Consider the following 22,042-nt stretch of genomic DNA (forward strand, 5'->3'; position numbering starts at 1 on the left):
GTACTTCCATCGTAACCACTACACTAGCGACACTCTGCTGCTGCAGATGGATACACTTTGTAACAAAAAAAGTTGTAGCTCTGTCTCTACCGTGCAGACGCTGCGCATCCCTTCTCAGCTGCTTAGTCCCCTTTTCGTCGCCTTCATCAAGAAGCTACTGAAGTACAAAAACTCTCTCTCTCTCTCTCTCTATCTCTCTCTCTCTCTCTCTCTCTCTCTCTCTCTCTGCGCATGCGGGCATGCGCAAGACGTGCGCACCCCTTCTCAGTTGCTCAGTCCCCTTTTTTGTCGCCTTCAACAGGAAGCTACTGAAGCACAAACTCTCTCTCTCTCTCTCTCTCTCTCTCTCTGCGCATGCAGGCATGCGCAGGACTCTCGTAATTTGTTACGAGCCTGCATCACCTCTTCCCTTTCCTTCGCGTTCGCGAGAGGATCTTCCCTTATTCTCTCTAATAAACCAATAAAAATGTTATTCTCTCTAATAAACCATAAAAAATGATTGGGTATCCCATACTACTACTCATCCCTGGGTCGCAACCTTGGAACCCACCCTCTAAAAGTGAATGTAAGAATCGAGCTCTTACAAAGTGGAGGCTTGCTCTCTTGAGATATTCCCATGACCAACTCACCATCCATGCTCTCACACCCTGCTGCGCACCCCATTTATTGCTCCTCTCCCATTCCTCTGCTCGTCGCCCTCTAGCTCTACGCGCATGCTACCGGTGTGCCTCTTGCGACGCCTGCATCTGCTCTATGCCTTCTGCGATACCCGCCATCTGCCATTCGCCTTTGCCACATCTCATTTGATTCTCCTCCTTTTTCTATTTTCTACAATTGGGTACCCGCTTGGTTTCGATGGGTTACTCTTGCAACTAGCCCCAATGAGTACCATTGTTTGAATGGTGAAACATCTAGGCTCTGTTCCTGTCTTGTCCCTCGACACGACAGGACAGAAGCGGAATTTTCCATGGAGGCAGGCATACCTTAGTAGCAGTCAAGTGCTCCACGCCGATGAGTGTGGGTAGTAGTTGCGGGTGTTTGGCTGCGAAGCAGAGTGGTTCGGCTATTACATTGCAAAGTGTAGGTCGGCTGCCCATTGTCAGCTCCTCTCCGAGGCCCAGATATCTTATTTCCCAGGTATTTAGTTGTTTGAGAGAGAGAGAGAGAGAGAGAGAGAGAGAGAGAGCATAAGTAAAACCTGTGTAATTAACATGCCATGTTTTCATTGGACATCAAACAGAAAAGCATAAATGCAACCTGAAGGTACAAATTTATGTTGCAGGTGGACTTACAAAGCTCGGACAGCTAGGCTCTTAAGTTTACTGAAGTGTAAAGAGTAACATATGAGAGAGAGAGAGAGAGAGAGAGAGAGAGAGAGAGAGAGAGAGAGATCAGCACGGTGAGACCTGGAAATAGTGGATTGATTTTCCATTGTGACGAACAACTCCCCATCTTAAGCAACCACTACTTCCAACTACTTAAGGTTTACATAACTGTAGGTGCTCTTGTTTTCCGTCTTGGTTGGAAACCTTTAACACGCTACACATACTCTTGTTTGCCACCCAATTTCCAAACATCCTGAGCATTGTACTGCCGGCCTCCCTCGTGCAATGTAGAGGAAACTGCTTGGAGAGGCTCCCTAGTCTTGCTTGAGCCAAGCATGCAGCAAACCGTGCAAGCAGAAGGCTCTAGATCGAGTCACAGTGTTTGTATCCATGGAGGAGTGGAAGTTTCTTATCCTGGCAAAACTATGGTAAAAGCTGTTAGGCAGGTTTGCTTTCTTTGTTTAGTTGTTGTTTTGTTTCCTTTTAGCTTGCAATTCGTGCTCTGTTATCTGTGTGTGTGTGAGAGAGTATATGTGAGTTGGGTGTGTGTGTGACATGTAAAGAGCTGGTTTTGAATGCTTTCTTTTCTTTATACTCTTATCAACTGACTTTGGGGTGAGTGAGTATGTTTTGATATGTTTGTGTTTGGGTGGGTGCGTAGGTGTGAGTGAAGCTTATTTTTAGAGTATGTCTCTTTCGTTTGATTTTCTTAGTTTCTAATCTGCTGTTCTTTGATTCGTTGTGCTTCACATTGGTTTCGTTTGTTGGCTTGCTGCTCTGCCCTTGATTCGCTCTACTAGGTTTCTACATCAGGTTCCCAAGCCGTTGTCCCCCGAGCCTTTTTCACCATCTTTCTAGAGTTCTCTCCCCAGCTTTGGTCTTCAAAAGCCACCTTCAGCAAGTGGACTGGTTTCTACTTGGCTGATAGCTCTTTGTCAGCTCCAATGCAGTGCTCTTCTCACAGATGTGAGCATCTAATTTATTATGGAAGCTTCTAAAAGGAAGAATCTGGAAGGTTCTAGAAACATTTAGAAGGTTCTACAAGCATTTAGAAGATTCTAAAAGGGTCTAAAAGCATCTTTAAAAGTTTCTAAAAGTAGCTGAAAGAATTTAGACAGTTCTAGAAAGAGCTAGAAGCTTCAGGAAAAATCTAAAAGGTAATAGAAGGTAGAACCTAAAAGGTTCATAACCTCCTTAAGCTTTAGTATGAATAGAGGTCTTGGGCTACAAAGCTCCTCAGTCTTGCCAACACCAGTTGTGAAGCACTTGTGAGACAAGACCTCTTCTAGCTCTCATCTTGCACTCGAGTCTTATTCTTGCAATCAAGCCTTGTAAGCTCTTCTAGCTCTCATCTTACAATCAAGCCTTACCCTTGCACTCAAGCCTTATCCTTGCAAACAAGCCTTGTAATCAAGTTTTCTTAATCAAGATTCAATGTTGCAATCAAACACTAAGCTCTTGTGCTCTCTCCTCTAGCTCAAGGCAGCGGATGGGCCCAAGCCTTATATCAGTTTGGCAAGACCACTCTTTCATTGTAATGAGCAATGGAAGTGCTTTATGGTCATGACTTAGGATGAGTGGTTAGTGCGTACTCAAGGTTCCTTTGATTTCATGAGAGATGTGCAATAGTCTAGATAGAGAAGAGAGATTGTGAGTGAAAGTTCTGTGGGTGATAGAGAGAGAGAGAAGAAGACTAACACCGGATGGGGTCCCAAACCCCTCTTCAAGGATCCCCAACTCTATTGCTAGAGAGGTATTTGCTTTAGATTGCACAAATGTTGATACAACGGTCCTAGATGCTAAGATATTGATGGGATCTTGCTACGGATGATCTAAAAGGCTAAGGGCTCAAAATGCAAAACGCTAGTGGATTTGATCTGGATTTGCAAAGTGATGAGGCTATGGGCTCATCTGCTATTGCCGATGTTGAGGGTGTTGATGACGATGTCGGAAATGGGCTGAAACTTGAAAACGTTGGCTAATCTTGGATGCTAAAGTGAGATCTGATGTCGCTAGGCTGATCTGGCACTTGGCTGAAAACGCCGAAAATGTTGATGCAAAAATGCTGTTTGGGTGTGCTGGTTATTGGTAAAAACACTAAGGGACGGGAGGCTGATGGAGAAGGAAATGCTAGATCATGGCTGAGGGTTCTAGGGCGCCATTAGGCCTTGGAGTGCTGGGTATTGAGTCTATCATGGGCTATCGACTTATTGCTAAAGGAGGGGTCTCCTATATAGGGCATAAAAGATGGGTCAAAAGATTGCTAGAAGGCAAGTTTTACATCCCAGGACTCCATGAATGCATGTCACTTATTTATAAGTTTATAAACTCACTTATAAGAGATGCTTCACATCTAGAAAGCTACATAGGCTTGGTACTATACTAGACTTTAGGAACACTCCCTAGTGCCCACGCCTAGCAGATATTGGGTGTGCTCATGTGCAATTGGAGGGCATGCAACTACTCTAAAGTGTTTGGACCTGCACGTCCTACGTATAGGCTCACAAGGATGCCATAGCACTTCCTAGGTTGTCCTCAACCCTAAAAGTAGGAGTTAGCTTGTCCACATGCACATAGGGTTAGATATGCACGTGACATTGATTTTGCTTGGACATGGATTTGTACTGAAAGGTGTTGTGACCACCTTGCAAAACTTGTACAACCGATTCAAGAGCTATATGAGAGCAATGCCTGATTGTAAGCGGAGCAACCACGCTCATTAAGTCTAGTGGTGCAAGAACTTCAATGCCAGGTCCAAGAATTATACCACAGCCTAGGCGTCCCTTCAGTGAGTCCGCTACAACAAAGAAAGGAGCCCAAAGTTAGCCTACCTGACATTTTTTTGATGGGATGAGATCAAAGTTCAGAGGCTTCCTCCAACAAGTGAGGCTGCTCATATATATGCAACCAGAGTGCTACTCTGATGGTGCTTGCCATTTGGTCTCGTTGGCACACTTCTTTCATCTATGGTCCTCTTTGTTTACACCCCTGCTTGAAAAGGACTCTCTTCTACTCTATAACTTTCAACTTTGAGACTTCTGTAAAAGAGTTCTCAGCAACCTTCGGAGAAGTAGATAGGGAAAGAGTTATTGTGTAATGTGCAACGGGAGTGATTGATGGTAAATGCTCAGGATGAGTGCTCAATGCATACTCAATGTTCCTTTTATTGCATGAGAGAGTTCCTTTTACTTTATGTGAGAGATGCGCAATAGATTGGAGTGAGAAGAGAATGATATTGTGAGTGAAGGTTCTGTGAGTGATAGAGAGAGAGAAGAAGACTAACATGGGATGGGGTCCCAAACCCCGTTGCAAGGGTCCCGCTCTCTATCGCTAGAGAGGTGTTTGCTATATTTTGCACAAATGCTAATACAAAATCTAGATGCTGTGAGGTTGATGGGATCTTGTGGTAAGTGCTTGGATCTGCGAGGCTAAGGGTTGAAAATGCAAAGTGCTAAGTTGATTCCGTTGTTGAAGCAGGCGATGGGCTGATGGCTGAAAAACGATGGGCTGATGGCTGAAAAATGCTTAAGGTGGTGAGTAGAGAGGAAACGCCAATGCTGTTGGATACTTGTACTACGGGGTACAGATTAGGGTTGAAGAGGTGACCCTCTATATAGGTCCTAAATGCTCGGTCAAGCCGCCTTATGGCTGGTGGACATCGAGGACTTCATAAATAATGCCACATGTCAATTATTAGTAAGTTCAAAACTACTAATAAGAGTTGCTTCCTATGCAGAGGCCTCCCTAAGGCAGGTACTAGTGTTGGGGTAAGCCTAACTTGTGGCTCATATGGAAAAGCCCTCTAGCCACCTACGGAAGGATAGATGATGAGATTGTCCAGTGACAAGAGGATGCAACCTCTCTAGCTAATGATTGTAAAGCACTAAGCCTATTTAAAAGGCTATTCTCTAATGAGTCAATTGCACTTTTGAGTTCTTTCATTTGTGTCTATACTCTACCATAATGCTCTTGCACTTGGCATAGCCTAACCCTAATCTCCGTCTCTCTAACCATGGTTGAGCTAAGGCTCCATCCTCCATAGCCTAACTCACATCATGGGCGCTTAGTGTTAAGCACACACTTCACAACAAGTGATATTAGAGCCTATGGTTACTCCTAGGCTATTAATTAGCATTGTCTAAGCTCTTTAGGTTAATTACTCTACTAATTTACCTCCCAATTTCTCTGTATGGGTATGTTTTTGGTGAAGTCCAATGAGCCACTACCCGCCATAGCTTAATTGGAGTCGATTAAGAGATTTCTAGACATTTAATAATCTTGTATGTGTGTGCAATTTTTCAATTAGTGTGCATTTTGCGTTCATTAGCATAACTCTCATTGTAGTGTTCATTTGCTTTTGCACCTTGTGTGTGTGCAAAGGATTTCTTGAGGCCATTTCATAGAGCCCCTAAGTGCAAAAATATCTCAAGCTTTGGGTCCTTAATTGCGTGTTTAATCTCTCCGTTTTCAGCTCACTGCACAACTGTTTTTCTTGCTAATTTCTATCTTTTTACTTATGAGTTTGATTTTATGGAGCGTCTTGTCCTTGCTAACACTTGCCCAATATTTTTGCACAAGTTATGCAATGTAAGACGCTTTGTAGATGATCTTTTGGTCCCTGACGTTCCTTCTTTTCAAGATTTTATGTACTTGAATTCGAGTTCTGTAGGCGGAGGAATTTATCCCAAGGAGTTTTGTGAACTTAACTGTACCACAAATAGTGATTGTTGTGCCTTTTTAGACCTTAAGATTTTTTAGACTCCCTTGGGATTCGAAGTAGATATCTATGATAAGCGCCTTGAACGAGAATATGCCAATCTAAATATCATCCGTATGCCTCACATTTCTTCGAAGATTTCTCTTTAGCTAAGTACGGTGTCATTTGCTCTGAACTATTTAGATTTTCTCGTCTTTGTTCTAGTAAATCTGCTTTTGTTGCTCAATCTTGCCATCTTATTATTTTACTAGTTGAAAAAGGATACTCATTCAAAAGAATCATGAAAAACGTTCGTTCATTTTTGCATCGTAGTAAGTTTATTTTTAATGTTTCTTCCTTTAAAATGTTCAAGATAATCAGTAGTAAATTCAATAGAAGTGGGGAGCTAAAAGCCGACTTATTGTTTGACTTAATAACACCTTATGTTGTTGTTTTGATCTTTAGCGCTTCTAGTATTTTTACTATAGTTTGACAAATGCTAGCCTTTATCATGGCTGAGTATGCCCATCACCTCCGGAGGGTGATAGAAACTCAACTCGTTGGTTTTGTAGAGTACGTTCAAAGCATGAATGACCTTTATATAAACCTGCACCTACTCTTGGGCACTGACGATGTGAGTAGGGATGTCATAGCTGTTGTCCAAGCTATGCATGTAAAGGTGATAATCTTATTCTTCTCTGTTTGGACACGCAACAAAGTTGAGATCACATATTGTCAAGTTTGGTTCTTTGCTCTTCGTAGGTTTGTAATAGTATTCATTTTTCGATTTCGTATTTAGCTTACCCGAGGACTTAAAAATGTGTTTCTTTAAGTTGTTGTGTGAAGTTTGATTTCTAGGATTATGTTTTTAAGATGTCTTATGCTTTTTTGCTTAAAGTTGAGTACTTGTTTTAAGCCAAGTAAGTTGCGTCAACTTATTTTACACATGCCTTTTCTAAAAACATTTTTAAGTTTTTTTTTTTCCCCAAGAAAAAGATCCTTCTATTAGTTACTGAAACTGCCCATAGGGCTACAACCACCTCTTCAAGAGAGGGCTACAACAACCATGGAGGGAGACTCTCCCAATGAAAAAGCCAGCATATGTACAATGGGGCTAAATCAAGAAATGGGGGGAGGGAAAAGACACACAGGTGGTCGGTAGTGCCATCGGAGTACACCCTGGACCATGGTGTAGAAAGGCCCAGGACGCCAGAGTCAAAGGAAAGCCTCTCTGCGCTCCTGCATGCGGTTGGAGTTGCCCTGTAGTCCCTCGAGTTGTCCTCTGAGAGTGTGGATCAGTTCTAGCCAAAAATCGCGAACAGTCTCTGCTGGTGGCACAGGGCGAGCCTCAAAGATGCGGAAGCAACGGGCCTGCCAACACTCCTGTCTCTCACTGCACCACTCCTGTGGAGTAAGCTGTGTGGCAGGTTGGAGTGTAGGTCGCTCCTCCTGCATCACTATCATCCTGCCGGTGGAAGATAGCTCAAATTGAAGTGCCGGGCCCGTGAGGGTGGAACAAGCCGCTGCTCCCCAAGTGTACTGACGAGCCGTGGAGAGAGCAGGCATCGGCCGAAGAACTCGTAGCCACACATGCTGGGCCGAGGGGCAGTCCCAAAGACAGTGACGTTGACTCTCCACAAGATGGTCACAAGCTGCACATGCGGCCGAGAGACGACTATGCGCTAACCAGCTCCCAACTGTTGTAGCTCTGTGTGCGACCAGCCACTGAAACAAGGTGACTCGCCTCGGTTGTCTGAAGTCCCACAACCTCTCCCAGAAGGCTGCCAAGAACTCAGCTGTGAGACCCTCCTCCTGCCAATGAGGTGTTGCAGCGGGGTGGGCCTCCCTCTGTGCTGCAAGTATATGACGTCCCAGTCGAACAGTGTACTGGTCTGCAGAAGAGAAAGGGTCCCTCCAGAGCCACTCACCAGGATCCCACTGTACTCGTGCCAGTGGACAACACTCCCAAGCCCACAGCCTCAGTGTCCAGTCTCAAGAGCTGCTGGGTCAGGATCGATGACACAAGTCCTCCCACAGATGCCCACTACTCGGATCCTCTGAAAACAGCACTGCCACCTGCGGGGCCTCTACTGCAACTCGCTGTAGGCGTCCCCCACCCTGAAGCTCAAAGAAGAGGGCTGGAACAGTCTTTGAGCAGGCCCTGACTGAGATGAGAACCTCCAGTCGTGTGAAGGCTCCCATCCACCTGGGTGCTACTGGCTCGAGAGGCGTGAGCCACTTAGCTGGAACTGCCTCTAAGATGTCTTGACACATGCTTTGCACCCCTCTCATGCCCTGTAGTTGGAGACCATGCACCTCCTCTGACAAGCCTGTAAACTCTAACCAGTCACCTAGAGAGCGCGTTGGACCCGTCGCCATGGGGCCCCAGGAAACATGAGGCCGACTACCAACCAAGTGGCCTCTCTGAGTGCTAACTGTGGGGTTCCAGACAAGGGGTTGCTGTAGGCGCTCCTCCGTGCAAGTAGGCTGTCTCTGCTCCAGGCCTCGTCGCAAGAGCTCCCAAGATCGAAGCAAACTCACAGCGAAGCGGTCCTCCAATCTCCTGTTCAAACCAACTCTGTGCATCTCTGTGAAGATCCATCTGGTCGAAGGTTGCCAGGGGCCTCCTGCCTGAGGCACCCTAGCACGAAGCCGTTGTAGCAAGAACTCCTTCCAAGGCTCCTGACATGGAAGGAGTCCTCTGACGATGAACTTCCCAAGAAGGGCTGTGCTGTGCTGTGCTGTGCTGTGCTGGGTCAATGATCCCAAGCCCTCTTTGTGAACAAGGAAGAGTGATGACCTGCCAAGCCACTTTGGCTCGGGCTACCTGAGTGTCATGTCCTGACCAAAGGAAGTTCCTGATCAGCCTCTCTACCTGGCTGATACAAGAACTCGAGAAGATCCAGCAAGAAGTAATGTACCACATAGTCGCCAACAACATCTGGTTGGCCATACTACTTTGCCAGCCAAAGAAAGTCGTGCTGAGCTCCAATGTAACAACTTCCTCCTGGGGGAGCAATCTCTTGCTCGGGAGACAAGTCCAAACCAACCTGACAGCCCAAGTACCGAACTGCAGTCCCTGGGGGGATCCACCTAAAACCCTCTCCTGGCATCCAATCGGGCACAGGAGCACTACCAACCGAGAAAGCCACTGTCTTTCTCCAGTTGATCAGTGCGCCCGATGCACAACAGAAGGTCTCCAGAGCCTGCTCACACTTGTGAAGGTTGGCCTCCTGGCCATCTAAGTACAAGGCTGAGTCGTCGGCAAACTCAGTGTCCTGCAGCTCATCTCCCCGAATAGGGAGTGCTAAGCCCCGTAGACCAACCTGCTGCGACACCAAAAACCTACTCATCGCCTCCGCATAGAATAGAAAGAGGAAGGGGGCAAGAGGACAGCCCTGTCTGACCGAACGTGTGAGCATGAAGCGATCACCTCTACCTCCTGCCAAAAGCACCTGACTGTGAGCCTGTCTGTACAAAACTGACACCCCTCTGATCCAAGCATCCTAGAAGCCCATCTTGCATAAAGTGCCCTCTAGAAAGTCCCGATCAACTCTGTCGTATGCCTTCTCAAAATCGAGAAGAAGAATCACTAGGTCCTCACCACGGAGCCGTGCTAGGGCAGAAGCCTCCCAAAAAGTAAAGATGTTGTCAAGGATACTGCGTTCCTTGACAAAGCCTGTCTGAGTCCCATGTATAAGGCTCTCTAGAAGTGGTTGAATCCTCAAGCTCAGAGCCTTGGCAAGAATTTTGTAGGTTGAGTTGAGGATGGTGATGGGGTGCCACTGTCGAATCTCATCCAAGGAGCCACCCTCCTTGGGAATGAGGTAGATCAGGCCCTCACTCATGCTGTCAGGCATCACTCCTGTGTGCAAAATGTACTGAAAAGCATTACAGAGATCTGGACCGAGCAAGTCCCAGTACTCCAAGAAAAAACTGGGAGTCAGTCCATCCTCACCTGGGCAGCTACCACGGGGGAGGGCCCTAAGAGCCGTGTGCAACTCCTCAAGCTGAAGTGGCATCTCAAGCCTCTGACGCATCTCCTCAGTCACAAGACAAGGCATCTGTGCCCAAACCTGCTCCCTGCATGCATCCTGACGCTCTGACTGGGGCTCTATAGATAGTAACTCACGGTAAAAGTCAGTAGCAACTGCACGCATATCCTCGGGCTCAGAAGCAATTGGCCCGTCGGGCCTCCGCAATTGACTGACCTTGGCATGCGAATGCCGAGGCCCCACTGCCTCAAAGAAAGCACCAGGCACTCTGTCGCCCACCTGGGTCCATTGAGATGCCTGTCGATGGAATGCAAACTCATGTCGCCTCTCCTCTGTGCTAACAAGCTCCTCTCGAGCCTGCTGTAGCTGCTCCTCCAACCAAGGACTGTCTGGATGCTGCTCCTACATCCTCCGTAACGAAGCAATGCCCCGTTTGAGACGCTGCTCCTCCTCTCTCGCTGCAGCCCGACGAGCCAAAGACTCTTGGAGAAAGAAACGGCTAATCTGAGCTAATCTTGAGGCCACTCTGTCAGCAGGAGAATCCTGCCTGTCCAAGCTCTTTGTCCATAGAGCCTCTACTCGCTCTCTGACTGCAGAGTCCAACAAGACCCTCTCTGGGCTGCGAAGCATCGTGCTCCCACTCCTCTGCCTATCTGCCACTGTGAGGATCACTGGTGCATGGTCCGAGTAGGAAGTCCCTGCCAGAATGCCAATTGTCCCTCCCAAGTCTCTGAAATGGTCACTAGTGTAGAAGCGATCTATCCGCGATAGATTCACTCCTCCCACTTTGCGGTTCGAACGAGAGGAGGCAAGGCTGTTTGGGGGCCTCACAAAACTAGAGTGCTGCCAAACATTCGAGACCCTCAGAGTCATACAAAACCTCTCCCAAGCTGCCAACTCAACTCCATGCACAGTAGCATGGCTACCACCAATCGTGTCAGAAGGGTCCTCCAACATGTTGAAGTCCCCTCCTATGCACCAGTGTTCTACCTGCGGCAGAGACTCAACTATCTGTGACCAAAACTCTGCTCGAGCACTCGCCACATTGGGCGCATAGATGTTCAGGAAGCCCACAAGGCAACCCTGAATCTGCATAGTAATCCACTGAGCCCTGCCTGGCACAATAATCCCTCTGCCCACAATGTTCTGTTGCAAAGAGTCCGCAATAGTCATACATACTCCACCTTGGATGCCTCTAGGTCCAAAAGCAGCTGACCAAAAAGTATCATATTGTCCACGCAAGAGCTGACCACAACGTCTAATGCGGCTCTCACACAGATGGTGCTCCTGAAGCATAAGGAGATCAATCTCTCCTCCCACAAGGCAGCGTTGAAGCTCCTGGCGCAGTCGGCCCCGTTGACGCTGAAATTGGGGCCCACCTAGTCCTTGGACGTTCCATGAGACGATCCTCATGGGGAGCGAGAGAGAACAGATGCTGCTGCAACAGCTAGACGAGCTATCTTCGAGGCTGGCTTGGATGGGGAGTAATCCGCATCCGAACGTCCTCTAGATAGGCGTGACTGCAACGAGTGCCGGGCCCAAGCCCAAGTAGTGCGAGCCGTACATAAAGCAACCTCCTCTGTCCAGGAGTCCTCATGAATGTATACATAGCATGGCAAGCACTGTGTATCGGCAAAGAAGTAAACCACAGTGTGTCTACATCTTGCTGTATCTGGAGGTGTCACCGCAAACTTGGCCAATGGCCACAAAGTCTGCAGCATATCTGTAACTCCTAGTTCTTCCATGTGGTGAGAGAACTCTAGGACGTGTGTGTGCAACCATCCCAACACTGAGTGGAGAGTCCACTCAGTCTGGTCCCTACTGCAAAGGGGAAAGGAGAAGCCAACTGCTAAGTCCAAGGCCTCTGTCCCCCTAGTTGCAAGGAACATAACATAGACCCTGAAGCAGGCTGCCTCATGGTCTGCTGAGGGGTCACCGAGAAAACGGGTAAAGTCGTAGTCGAAGAAGTCCCATCGGCGCCGGATGTCAATGCTCGTCAGACCGCGAGGGATAGCTGCAAGGGGAGACGTCTGTACCTGCAGAGGAGGCTGCAGAGGAGGCCGCAAGAAAGGTTGTCCCTCTCTCGCCAAGCGACTCGTGGCAAAGGCGCTGCCAAGAGATCTCCTAGCAGCCGGAGAAGGCCCTGCCCCCTGGGTCGACTGTGGAACTGAAGCGGGAGGGGGGGGGAGCGGTGGAGAAGAGGGCCGGGGGGCAGCGGCAAAGGTAGAGGGGCGGGGGGAAGAGGCGGCGGGAGCGGGAGGCGGGGGGGGGGGGGGGGGGGGGGGGAGGATGATGAGGAGGGGGGGAACTCTGGGGGGGGGGGAGGGGCTGTCGAAGGTGAAGCTGGGTGGGGGCTGGAGCAGGGACCTCATCCTTCTCAAGAGGACCAAACCGGTGTCGCGTGGGAACCCACTACTGCTGAGTAGGCGCCTGAGGACCACTCTGAGTGCCAGGCTATCGCTGTGGCCCCTGTCGTCGTCGATCACGGGCCTGCTGCCATCCCTTCTCCGCTGGAGCCTCAGGCTCAGAGGGTGGCTCTGCATGTGTGCGCTGTGCCTCTGTCTGTGTCTGCTGGCCAGCCCTTGCCGGCTGGGGCCGAGTCTGTGGTGTAGGTGGAGGCCTCCTCCGTGGATAGGCCTTCGCTAGATGGTCCATCTGTCGACAAATGAAGCACTGGTTCGGGAGGCCCGAATACTCCACACTCTCTCTAAACCAACCCCCACTCACCTGAGACAGAAGAATAACCTTCGGGAGCGTGTGAGTGTCTCTGACCAAAATGCGAACTGAGGGAATGCCAGCCGCCTTGGTATGCAGCTACTGAGGCTGCCGTGCGAGATGTCTCCAGGACAGTCCCAATGGCTGAGCCGATCCTGCAAAACCATGTCTCCAGTGTCGAAAACGGGCTCGAGCTGCTCGGATGGTCAAAGGACTCATGGCGATAACCTTGGACGCCATCTCGGAGGTCTCAAACTCGACTTGATAGTAGCCTCGTTCGAGTATCGTACGTCCAAGATCTTGCCCACCTCTACGAGAAGGCGGGCTTGGAGAAGGAAGGTCACACAGTTCTCCTTTGCTGGGTCGGGTGCCGAGAATCTTGCAGATGACAGAAGTCGCCTGCAAACGCTCTACCTCTGCGGCTAGGCTTGCTTGCTCTGTCGGTGAAAGAGCAAGTTGAATGGTGGGCTCAGCGGAGTCGGGCGAGGGGGCTTCGGAGGAGTCCCTCTGGGGCGGAGCATGAGCCTCTATTTGTGTCTGCTGCTCTGTAGGAAAAGGGAGGGCGAGAAGGCTAACGCTTGAGAACTCGGCAAGAAGAATCCAAATGTGAATTCACTGCAAGGCAATTCAAGCGAGGCCTTCGGGGCGGCGGGGAGGGGGGGCCCGAAAATGCGCAAAGGGTTGGGGGAGGGGCGTGAGGATAAGGGGGACCAGAATGGCGGGGATAGCGGACAACGAACGAGAGGGGGGCAACGGGCGGGACTGCACGCTGGCTGGATTGCGCGCTGGCTGGGTGCAGGCTTAGCAACACTCGCGGGGCAGACAACGCTCAGGCAGGGGGGCAGCGGGCAGCGCGAGGGCGAAGGGGGGGAGAGGAGAGCGATGGCGAGGGGGGGAGGCAGGAGCAGGCGGGGGGGAGGGGAGGAGCGCGCGGGAGCAGCGACGAGCATTCTCACATTTTTAAGTTAATAATGTCTTGTTTTATCTACTTTTGTTTCATAGCAAACTAAGTGATTTAGTTTGTTTGTTTGTTTTTGTTTTTCTTTTCTTGTGTCCCTTGCTTTTATAGTTTTATGAGTGCTTTATTCCCTCTTATAATTCGTGAGTCGAGACTATTCTGAACTTATGAAGGTATATATGAGATTGTCTATCAAGCATCTGCATTTCCGTTGTAATTTCCCACAATTGATAGGTTTAGGTCAAAAAGTCAAGATTCGATCTTACATTTTGCATGTGTTTGATAAACAGTTTGGCACTCCATCACTTTGTTCATCTGCATTGCATGCATAATCCTTTAGGAAGAATAGTCTTTTTCGAGTTACTCTACATAGAATGGGTATGATTATGATTTTGTGTTGGAAATGGTTTCAGGAATTTTCCTCCTCAGAGATTCTTGAAAAAGGTGGATCCAGGTACGTCCATAGACGCAGTTGAAGCATTGAAGCCGTCACATATCACTTCACTTTGGCACGGCCCAAAGAAGCAAGCATTGCAGACCTTCATGAAGTTCAAGTATCACTCGACCCATACACCAGAGTGGGCTGGCGAAGAGTTCTTCGCAGGATTCTAGGCATTGTTGGTGCTCTCCCTCGACGCGATACAGCTTGGTACCAGTACCTCACTTTGAAAAGGAGGGGATGTCACGTGTACATCTAACCCTATGTGCATGTAGATAAGCTATCTCAAGTCTAGGGTTCAGGTCGGCTTAGGAAGTGTTTTGGCACCTTTGTGAGCGTGTGTACAGGCTGTGCATGTCCAGACACTTAAGAGTAGTCGCATATCCTCTGGTTGCACATAGCATGATCATCAACATGACATTCAATATGTCACAATTTGATGACGTGGCTCCCCCTGGTGTGCCCACAGTTTGACGTGGCTGTCCACTGGACACACACAATGGAAATGGTGACGTGGCGGCTGCCTGCTGGCTGTAGCGTAAATCACGGACCTGCCACGTGGCACTGTGTACGGACGCAAACCAGCGCTCAGCTTTTGGGCGATGCTTTTTTGCTACACAATAGAATTTTCTTTATTCTACATAAGCTGGAGAAGAGAGAAAGAGCCTTAATTGTTTAAGGTGCTTTATTTTGAAAGCCTTTAGAGGCAAATTTTATGGGGACCTTTTTAAAAGAAGCTTTTGGGGCTCTGCTTTTGGTATCCCTTGTACTCTTTAAATACGTGAGTAGGCCTCTCACAACTCAGAGCATTTGGATGCAGAGTCTGAGTGTGAGCGCCTGTCCGCACTCTTGTACTTTGAACTCAGATTAATACAAAAAGAAATACCGAAAGGGGCGCCAGTCTTTGGGGCCAATAACTCTAGGCACGGAACTCCGGCGGGCCAATGTCGAATAAATTGTGATCTGTGAACTGTTTTGAAGTGGTTATTTGGTGTTGTCGCGGTGTGTCCAAGTCAGCACGACCGATTTCTCTTCTATGGGAAATCCGATCCCAATTTTTTTCCGCGGCACCTATGGCTTCAGGCAAAGATCAGTCGGCTCTCTCTGCATCCGGAGATGCGGGAAGGGATCACAACGAAGATTCCGGGAAGGAGTATGGCTTGCCTCGGCCTACTCAGGCGGAGCGTCAACGATTGATCGGCGACGCAACAAAGATGATGCTTAATTTTGCCAAGGACCAAAAAATGGCAAAATATATGAGCAAGACCTCTTTGGAGGAGGTGCACACGCAGTGGCAGAAAACCACACCACCACCCCCAAAACCCGCTCTCAAGAAATCTCCTGCTCCCAAGAAGTATTCAGAGAAGGAATTAGAAGAGGTGATTGATGCACGGATTGCTCAGCTTTTTGACGCGCATAGCAAAGCTAAAAAGCACGGCAAAAAGCAGAAGAAAGGCACTGACTTCCCGGGTTATTTGGGTCGTCAGTCTACTTTTGAAAAGGCAAGAAAGCAGAAGAAGCGTGTTTGAATTGAAGGAGTACCCAGTTCTTCTTCTTCTTCTTCTGACAGTTCTTCTAGCTCATCTGACTCGAGCGAAGAAGACGAAAAAGGCAAAAAGCGAAGCAAGAAGCAACGCTTCGGAAAGGGCAAGAAAAAGACAAAGAAGTCTAAATCTCGCCCCGTGAGTGACAGTTCTACAGAGGACTCGTCTACTGATTGTTCAGACTCTGATGACAACTACTTTTACGCAAACAAGAAGCATTTAAAAAACCAACCAATATGACTTTCTCGAAGATAAAAGCAAGAAAGTCCAAGAGTTTAAGGAAGGTGGACAATCAATTAAATTTGACACGTTTTTTTGGTTATAGAGATATGCTTCGAAGGCTTTGTCTTTTGTACAGTAGTTTGACATCGCTTTCGCGGGAGGGCGTTACTCAGAGCACTCTAAGATTCGCAGAGCTGCCTCTTACTTTAAGGGGAATGCTTGAACTTGGTGGTCCACGCTTCTATTAAGCAAGACTGCGCCAGTTAAATGGCTAAAATTCAAGAGGCTTTTATTTCTTCTTGGTTGACTCAAGAGTATGAACGTGATATACGAACTACTTGGAACCATCTTTGGATGACCAAGAAGAATATAGTGGATGCTTATTGCGAGAGATTCTGGAGCTCTTTTCTACCCGCCTCTTCATTTAAGAAGATCTCGTTCAAGGAACAGATTGAGCGGTTTACCTTGGGTCTACCTACAGAGATCGAGATCACTGCTTGGAAAAGAAGTCAGCTTCTATCCAGGAGTTGACGAGTCATGCGAAACGGGGTTTTGCCATCCACTCTGGCAGTCTGACCTACCCCACCGATGAGATCATGACACAAAGAGCCGAACAGACTTCGACAAATGAAAGTAGAAAGAGAAAGAGCAACCCAGAGAAGAAAGATGCAGGACCCAAGCTTACTCCTCAGGAGAGAGCTCGCTTCATCAGGGAAGGGAAGTGCTTCGGATACGGGGAAACTGGACATATCTCCGCGAAGTGCCCTAAAAAGGCACAGAAAGAACAGAACGACAAGGACGACGGAAGGCCTGAGAGTTCGAGAGCAGCTGAGGAACGTGGAAGAAAAGGCAAGATGAAAACAGGACTGGTTCCAGATTGCGTGGGTACCGATCCTAGCATGGTGGACGAGAGTATAGAACTTTGCCAAGCTTGGGGCAAAGTGAAAGACCAAGAAGCCCTGATCTTCTTTGATGGATGAGCCAAGGCAAACTTCATTTCACCGGAATTGGTGGCGCGGCTCGAGATCACTTCCGATCGGATGGGACCACTTGCGGAGGCAGTCCTAGCGGCACCCGGCAGGGATGTAGCCATTACACCTGTCATTGGCAAACTTTGGTTGCATTGTCAGGGGTATTTGGGGCATGAGGACTTTTACATAATGCCTTTGGAAGGTTGTGGTGTTCTCTTGGGAATTCCTTGGTACCACAAGAACAATGCCGTGGTCGATTATCGGGCGAGGAAAGCGACATTGACTAAGAGAAGGGCAGAACCATTGTACTCGATATAAAACTTAAGGGCGAGTTTGTCCCTATTGTATCGGCTTCGGGCATTTCTAAATTAATGAAATCCAGTCTGTTTGTTTACTCGATCTTTTTGAAAGAGTTGAGTGATGAGGAGAGGACAAATATGTTTGAACTTGATAAAGAACGCCAAGATTTTCTCCACTCTCATGCCGATGCTTCTCAGAGGGCCTGTCAGGCGAGTTACCACGTGCTCGTCCTGAAGATCATACCATTGATCTGATACCTGGAAGCATGCCACCGAACCGGCCACCTTACCGTGTGAGCCGAGCTCAGAACAAAGAGATTATGAACCAAGTGAAAGACCTCTTGGAAAAGGGTCTTGTCCAGCCTAGTACTTCACCGTATTGCTCTCCAGTGTTGTTGGTTTTGAAGAAAGACAGATCTTGGAGAATGTGCATCGATTATAGAGCTCTCAACAAAATCACCATCAAGAACAAATTTCCGATTCCTAGGATTGATGATATACTCGACAGATTACAGGGATCCTCGTGCTTTAGTAGGATTGATTTGAAGAGTGGATATCATCAAATCCGAATCGCACCGGGAGACGTCTGCAAGACGGCCTTTCGGACGACTTTTGGGTTATTTGAGTTTTTGGTGATGCCTTTTTGCCTAACCAATGCTCCTGCGACAGTTAACCGGTTGATGGACAGGATTTTTCGAGAGTACAGGCTATTTGTTGGCACTTTCTTTGACGATATCATTGTTTTCTCCAAGAATGAGGCAGAACATAGAGATCATTTGCTTCAGGTCTTTCAGGCATTACGAGATCACAAGTTAGTGATTAATGCAAAGAAAAGTGAATTTTTCCTACCAAAGATGCACCTGTGAGAACCTGGCTGGCTTTGAATTAAGAGCTGCCTGTGCAAACTTGAGCCATAACGTGCAGATTTGCTCATGTACAGAGCTGCCTCTGTGTTCTCTGGATTGCTGTGGCTGTTTCTGCATTGTACTGCCAGTGCCGCAGTTTGAATTTCTTGGAGTTCTACTGCCCAACCTGACTTGGGGTTGCCTGCCTTAGCTGAAGGTTGTGCGAGTTACCTTGCCGGCACACCAGCGAGAACGTCTATCTTGCTAGGAACAGTTGCTGCCCACTACTTTGACAAGAACTGCTTGACCTCCTGGATATCGTCATCGCCTATGTGAAAGTTTGAAGGAGGTTCGATAATTTATGGAAAATGAAGTATGTATATAAGAACCATCTTGGTGGTTGTTTGATGAGCACTTGTGTTTAAATGGCGGTTCTCTCATTGAAATGATAGCTGAACTTTTGTTCAAGCTACCTTTTTGTTATAAAGCTAACTGCAGGTCATTATAATGCAGGGAAGGGATTCTATTTGCAGAAGAATAAGGTGTAACTCCAACAAGAGTTTTGATGATAACGAGGATGGCAAAGCATGCAACAAGTTTGCGTTTTCTTTGAATTCAGCTACAGGTGCTTCAAAAAACAAGTGTCTTGAAATCACTTCAAGCATATTTTTGCAACCTTCGATCCTTTTTCAGTTGGTGAGTCATCATCTCCATATTTTTTACTCTCTTGGAGCAAGAGTTTGAGAATGGCATCATGGTGATTGCGACAGGTTTATGAGGTCATGTTGATGTGGCATTGCTCGAAACAGCCCTTGGAAAAGCACACATTTAAATTTATATCAACTACGGCCATGCGTTCATTTAGATTTTCTTTACAATGTTTGGCAACCCAATTCATGTAGAACAGAAGACTGCTGCTGAGAATCGTATGCAGACGCTTTAACATCTACAACTCTTTTATGGCATATTCATCACTCGAGGACTAATCCATCCTTGGAAAATTTGTGAGACCAACCTTGCTCAAGCAAGAATTGATCTCTCTGATACCCTCAAGTTTACAACCTTTTTAGCAGTTTTAATGTGACCGGACTGGCAAATTATTCCCCTTAAAGCTGACATTAATGGTCTATATGGATATAGACCGCGGTAGTTTATCTGAGAGCCATGAAAAATATTTTTTTGCCATTTGAATGAATGGGTTATAGGCTTGGTCAAGTATTTTGCTAGATAAACTACGAGCTGGCTTGAGTGTTTCAAATTTTTTATAATTTTGCACGTTTAAATTGCAAGTCAAATACTGTCCTGAAGTTCTGTTATTATGGCAGGTTAAAGAAACGGTCTGTTCTGCACTTTTTATTTTTCTGGTTGGAGTAGTATTACTTTTGGACTCAGCCAAGCTTCTCAAGTCAGAACAGTTCACCAAATTACAACTTCATGAAATTGTTGTGGCGAGCCATACACTTCCATTCTTGGTTTCAGCAGTTACAGCAACAATTCTTGGCTGGGGGTGTATTCCTTTTCTTAGAAGGTTGAAAGCTTACCAAATTTTCAGGATAGAAGGTCCTTCCACTCATTTTTCCAAGGTTGGTACTCCAACGATGGGAGGCTTGTATTTCATACCTGTTGGAGTTACTGTAGCTGCAGTAGCTACGCGTGCCTCTTCAGCACATTTTAGTGTACTGGTGGCTGCAACTTTTGCATACGGTGCTATTGGACTTCTTGATGACATTTTAGGTCTGATGAGGAAGCACAATTATGGACTTCCTGGGTGGTGCAAGTTATTTTTGCAGGTAACAAAATAGGTTTATATGGCTGTGGCATTGTTACGACTCCCCAATACTAATTTATTGAGCTTCCCACAGGTGATTACTGGATTTTGGTTTTGTTATTGGCTTGAATCTACAAATTTACCTACACCATGTCGAGAGTGAGATTTTTGCCTTGGGGTCAATTTTACAATGTTTTCTCAATTCTTCAGCTCATGGAAACTCCTAAAAAGTATCGGTTTGTTTTGGTGCCAAATTACGGTGCTTCAACCAGCACTCTTGAATGTGGCTTTTATGGTCCTAAAATTAAAGCATCAGTTGTGTCTTGAATTTCTATTTGAAAGATAATAATGCATACCGTACAAAAGTTGTGGTTCTATTTTCAGACAGATAGGGTGCTCTTTGGCGTTCATAAAAATGAAAGAAGTCTCACTTTGTGACCTTCTTTTTAAATATATCTCAGACATATATGGCGAAATAGCATGGGATTCTAGAAACTTTGAGAATGCAGTTGTAATCATGGACGAGCAAGCCTGTAAATGTGATTTCTATTAAATTATGGATATCAGAAGTGAGAAAATAACTTTCCTTTTTTCTTGTATTTAAAAAGATGCTCATTGACAGACATCTCAATTATTCATAATACATTTCGTTGGTAATTTTCAAGTAACCCTTCATTCTGTGGTACGACTCTGCAGGAAAGCACTTGTCCTATTTCCAAGGCCTTTGCCTCATTTGAATTTTGGTAGTTGGTATGTACCATTCACATCATTCTGCTTTGCATCCATGAGCAATGGTGTGAATTTAACCGATGGTTTAGATGGGCTTGCCGCGGGTACAGCTGCTGCTGCATTTCTAGGCATGAGCTTGGCTCTCTCGCAGGTCTATCCAGGTAATTCACTTTAATGTCTATGTATGTGTGTATGTGCTTGCAGAGTGTATGCCCTGCTTTTGCTGCTAGCCATGAATGAGTTCGTTGTGTGTTTGTCCTGGTGTCTGTCTTTGGGCTTCTGCTTGCTTTGAGGTGGATGTGCCTAGCCCATGGTGTTTCGGGTGTCGGCTGCCTTGCCTTGCTTAACTTATGGGATCTTATGCTGCAATTGGAGCTTGTAGTGACAGCAGCTGGCCACCTTTGTTTCATTGTTCGTCTTCGGTTTGTTTTTGGTTTTTCTTCTCTCTTTCTTTCTTTTTCTTGTTGCGGTGGGGCAGTGGCTCTCTACCAGGTTTTCTACAGAAAAGTCCCTCACGGTATGCTTCCCTAGTTCGTCAGTGACGTCCTAGGCAAGCTTCTCCCTTGACAGTCCTTGCACTCCTTAGTACTTGCCTTTTTCTCTAGGTTCGTGCCACCGTTAAGGGCGTCTGCCTCAGAGATTGGATTGATTTGATGCAGGTAATTGGCCCTTTGCACGTGGGATTTTGCCAATTTGGCTTGGCACACTCTTGCACGATCACTGATCTCCATGCGCATTCACTCCACGGCTTTTTGCCACTTGCAGGGGGCTTTGCATTTATATACTTGGCCTCGGATGATGAGACACTTCATAACCACCTGGTCTGTTGATGTTCATTCTTTTGCGGATCTGGAACATACTTGCTTCTTGATTTGCTGCTTCATCTGAGGCATGCAGTGAGGTTATTGTAAGGTTCGTGGACTTCGTCCTAGAGTCACCAAGGAGCGTATCCCTGATCTATTGGGCATCCTAGGTGGCATACAACATGTGGAGCATGGCCAAAAGTGGCCTAAGTCGTGGTACTACCCATGGGGGGGCTTTTTAGGCATAGTAAACCCATTTTGGAGTAGTTTGAGTCACCCGAAAATGCCTTAGAGAGGTGGATCCGAAAATCTAAGCTTCCTCTTTAGTTCTGGAAGATGCCTCTCTTGTGCTATTTAAGCACCCCATGTAATCCTCTTTTAAGCTAATCTAGTGTGCATTTGAGTCTACACTTTCTCGCTCTCTGTTGCTTTGAGTAATTAATCTTGTGATTATCATATTACTAACATGAATGCTGCTTTCTAATCTCCCTTAACTTTTCAATTGGTATCAAAGCCATTAGCATGATTAGTATTTTCTAATCATCAAAGATCCTTAATCTCTCTCCTTGTTTGCCTAGATCATGATTAGTGCTTCACTAGGTAATGTGAGCATGCTCTTGGGTATTAGTCCCTTGAGCCACTACTCTCTTGGCTAGTAGAAAACTGATGCTTGATTAATAATCATATTAGACTCTCATTGCATTGTAATTAGTGCAATTTTTTTTTATTTTGT

General features: G+C 46.9%; 1 protein-coding gene across 9 annotated transcripts; it reads left to right on the plus strand.

Annotated features, from left to right (window-relative positions):
* Positions 1-597: 597 nt before the first annotated feature.
* Positions 598-20,699, plus strand: LOC147418860 (phospho-N-acetylmuramoyl-pentapeptide-transferase homolog). Of its 9 annotated transcripts, XR_015187190.1 has the most exons (7): positions 598-1,137; positions 18,523-18,705; positions 19,335-19,799; positions 19,872-19,936; positions 20,239-20,346; positions 20,474-20,527; positions 20,596-20,679. XR_015187190.1 is itself a non-coding variant. In XM_086506243.1 (6 exons), coding segments are annotated over exons 1-6 (894 nt in total). In that variant the 5' UTR covers positions 599-1,011; the 3' UTR covers positions 20,597-20,679. The 9 variants fall into 9 exon arrangements, 7 of the variants coding, with proteins under 7 accessions (XP_086362371.1, XP_086362370.1, XP_086362369.1 ...); XR_015187189.1 differs by having other exon boundaries at positions 20,474-20,613; XM_086506243.1 differs by lacking the exon at positions 20,239-20,346 and having other exon boundaries at positions 599-1,137.
* Positions 20,700-22,042: the final 1,343 nt, after the last annotated feature.

The sequence above is a fragment of the Adiantum capillus-veneris genome, chromosome 29 (assembly GCF_014529385.1).
Source record: "Adiantum capillus-veneris isolate H3 chromosome 29, ASM1452938v2, whole genome shotgun sequence".
Lineage (NCBI taxonomy): Eukaryota > Viridiplantae > Streptophyta > Polypodiopsida > Polypodiales > Pteridaceae > Adiantum > Adiantum capillus-veneris.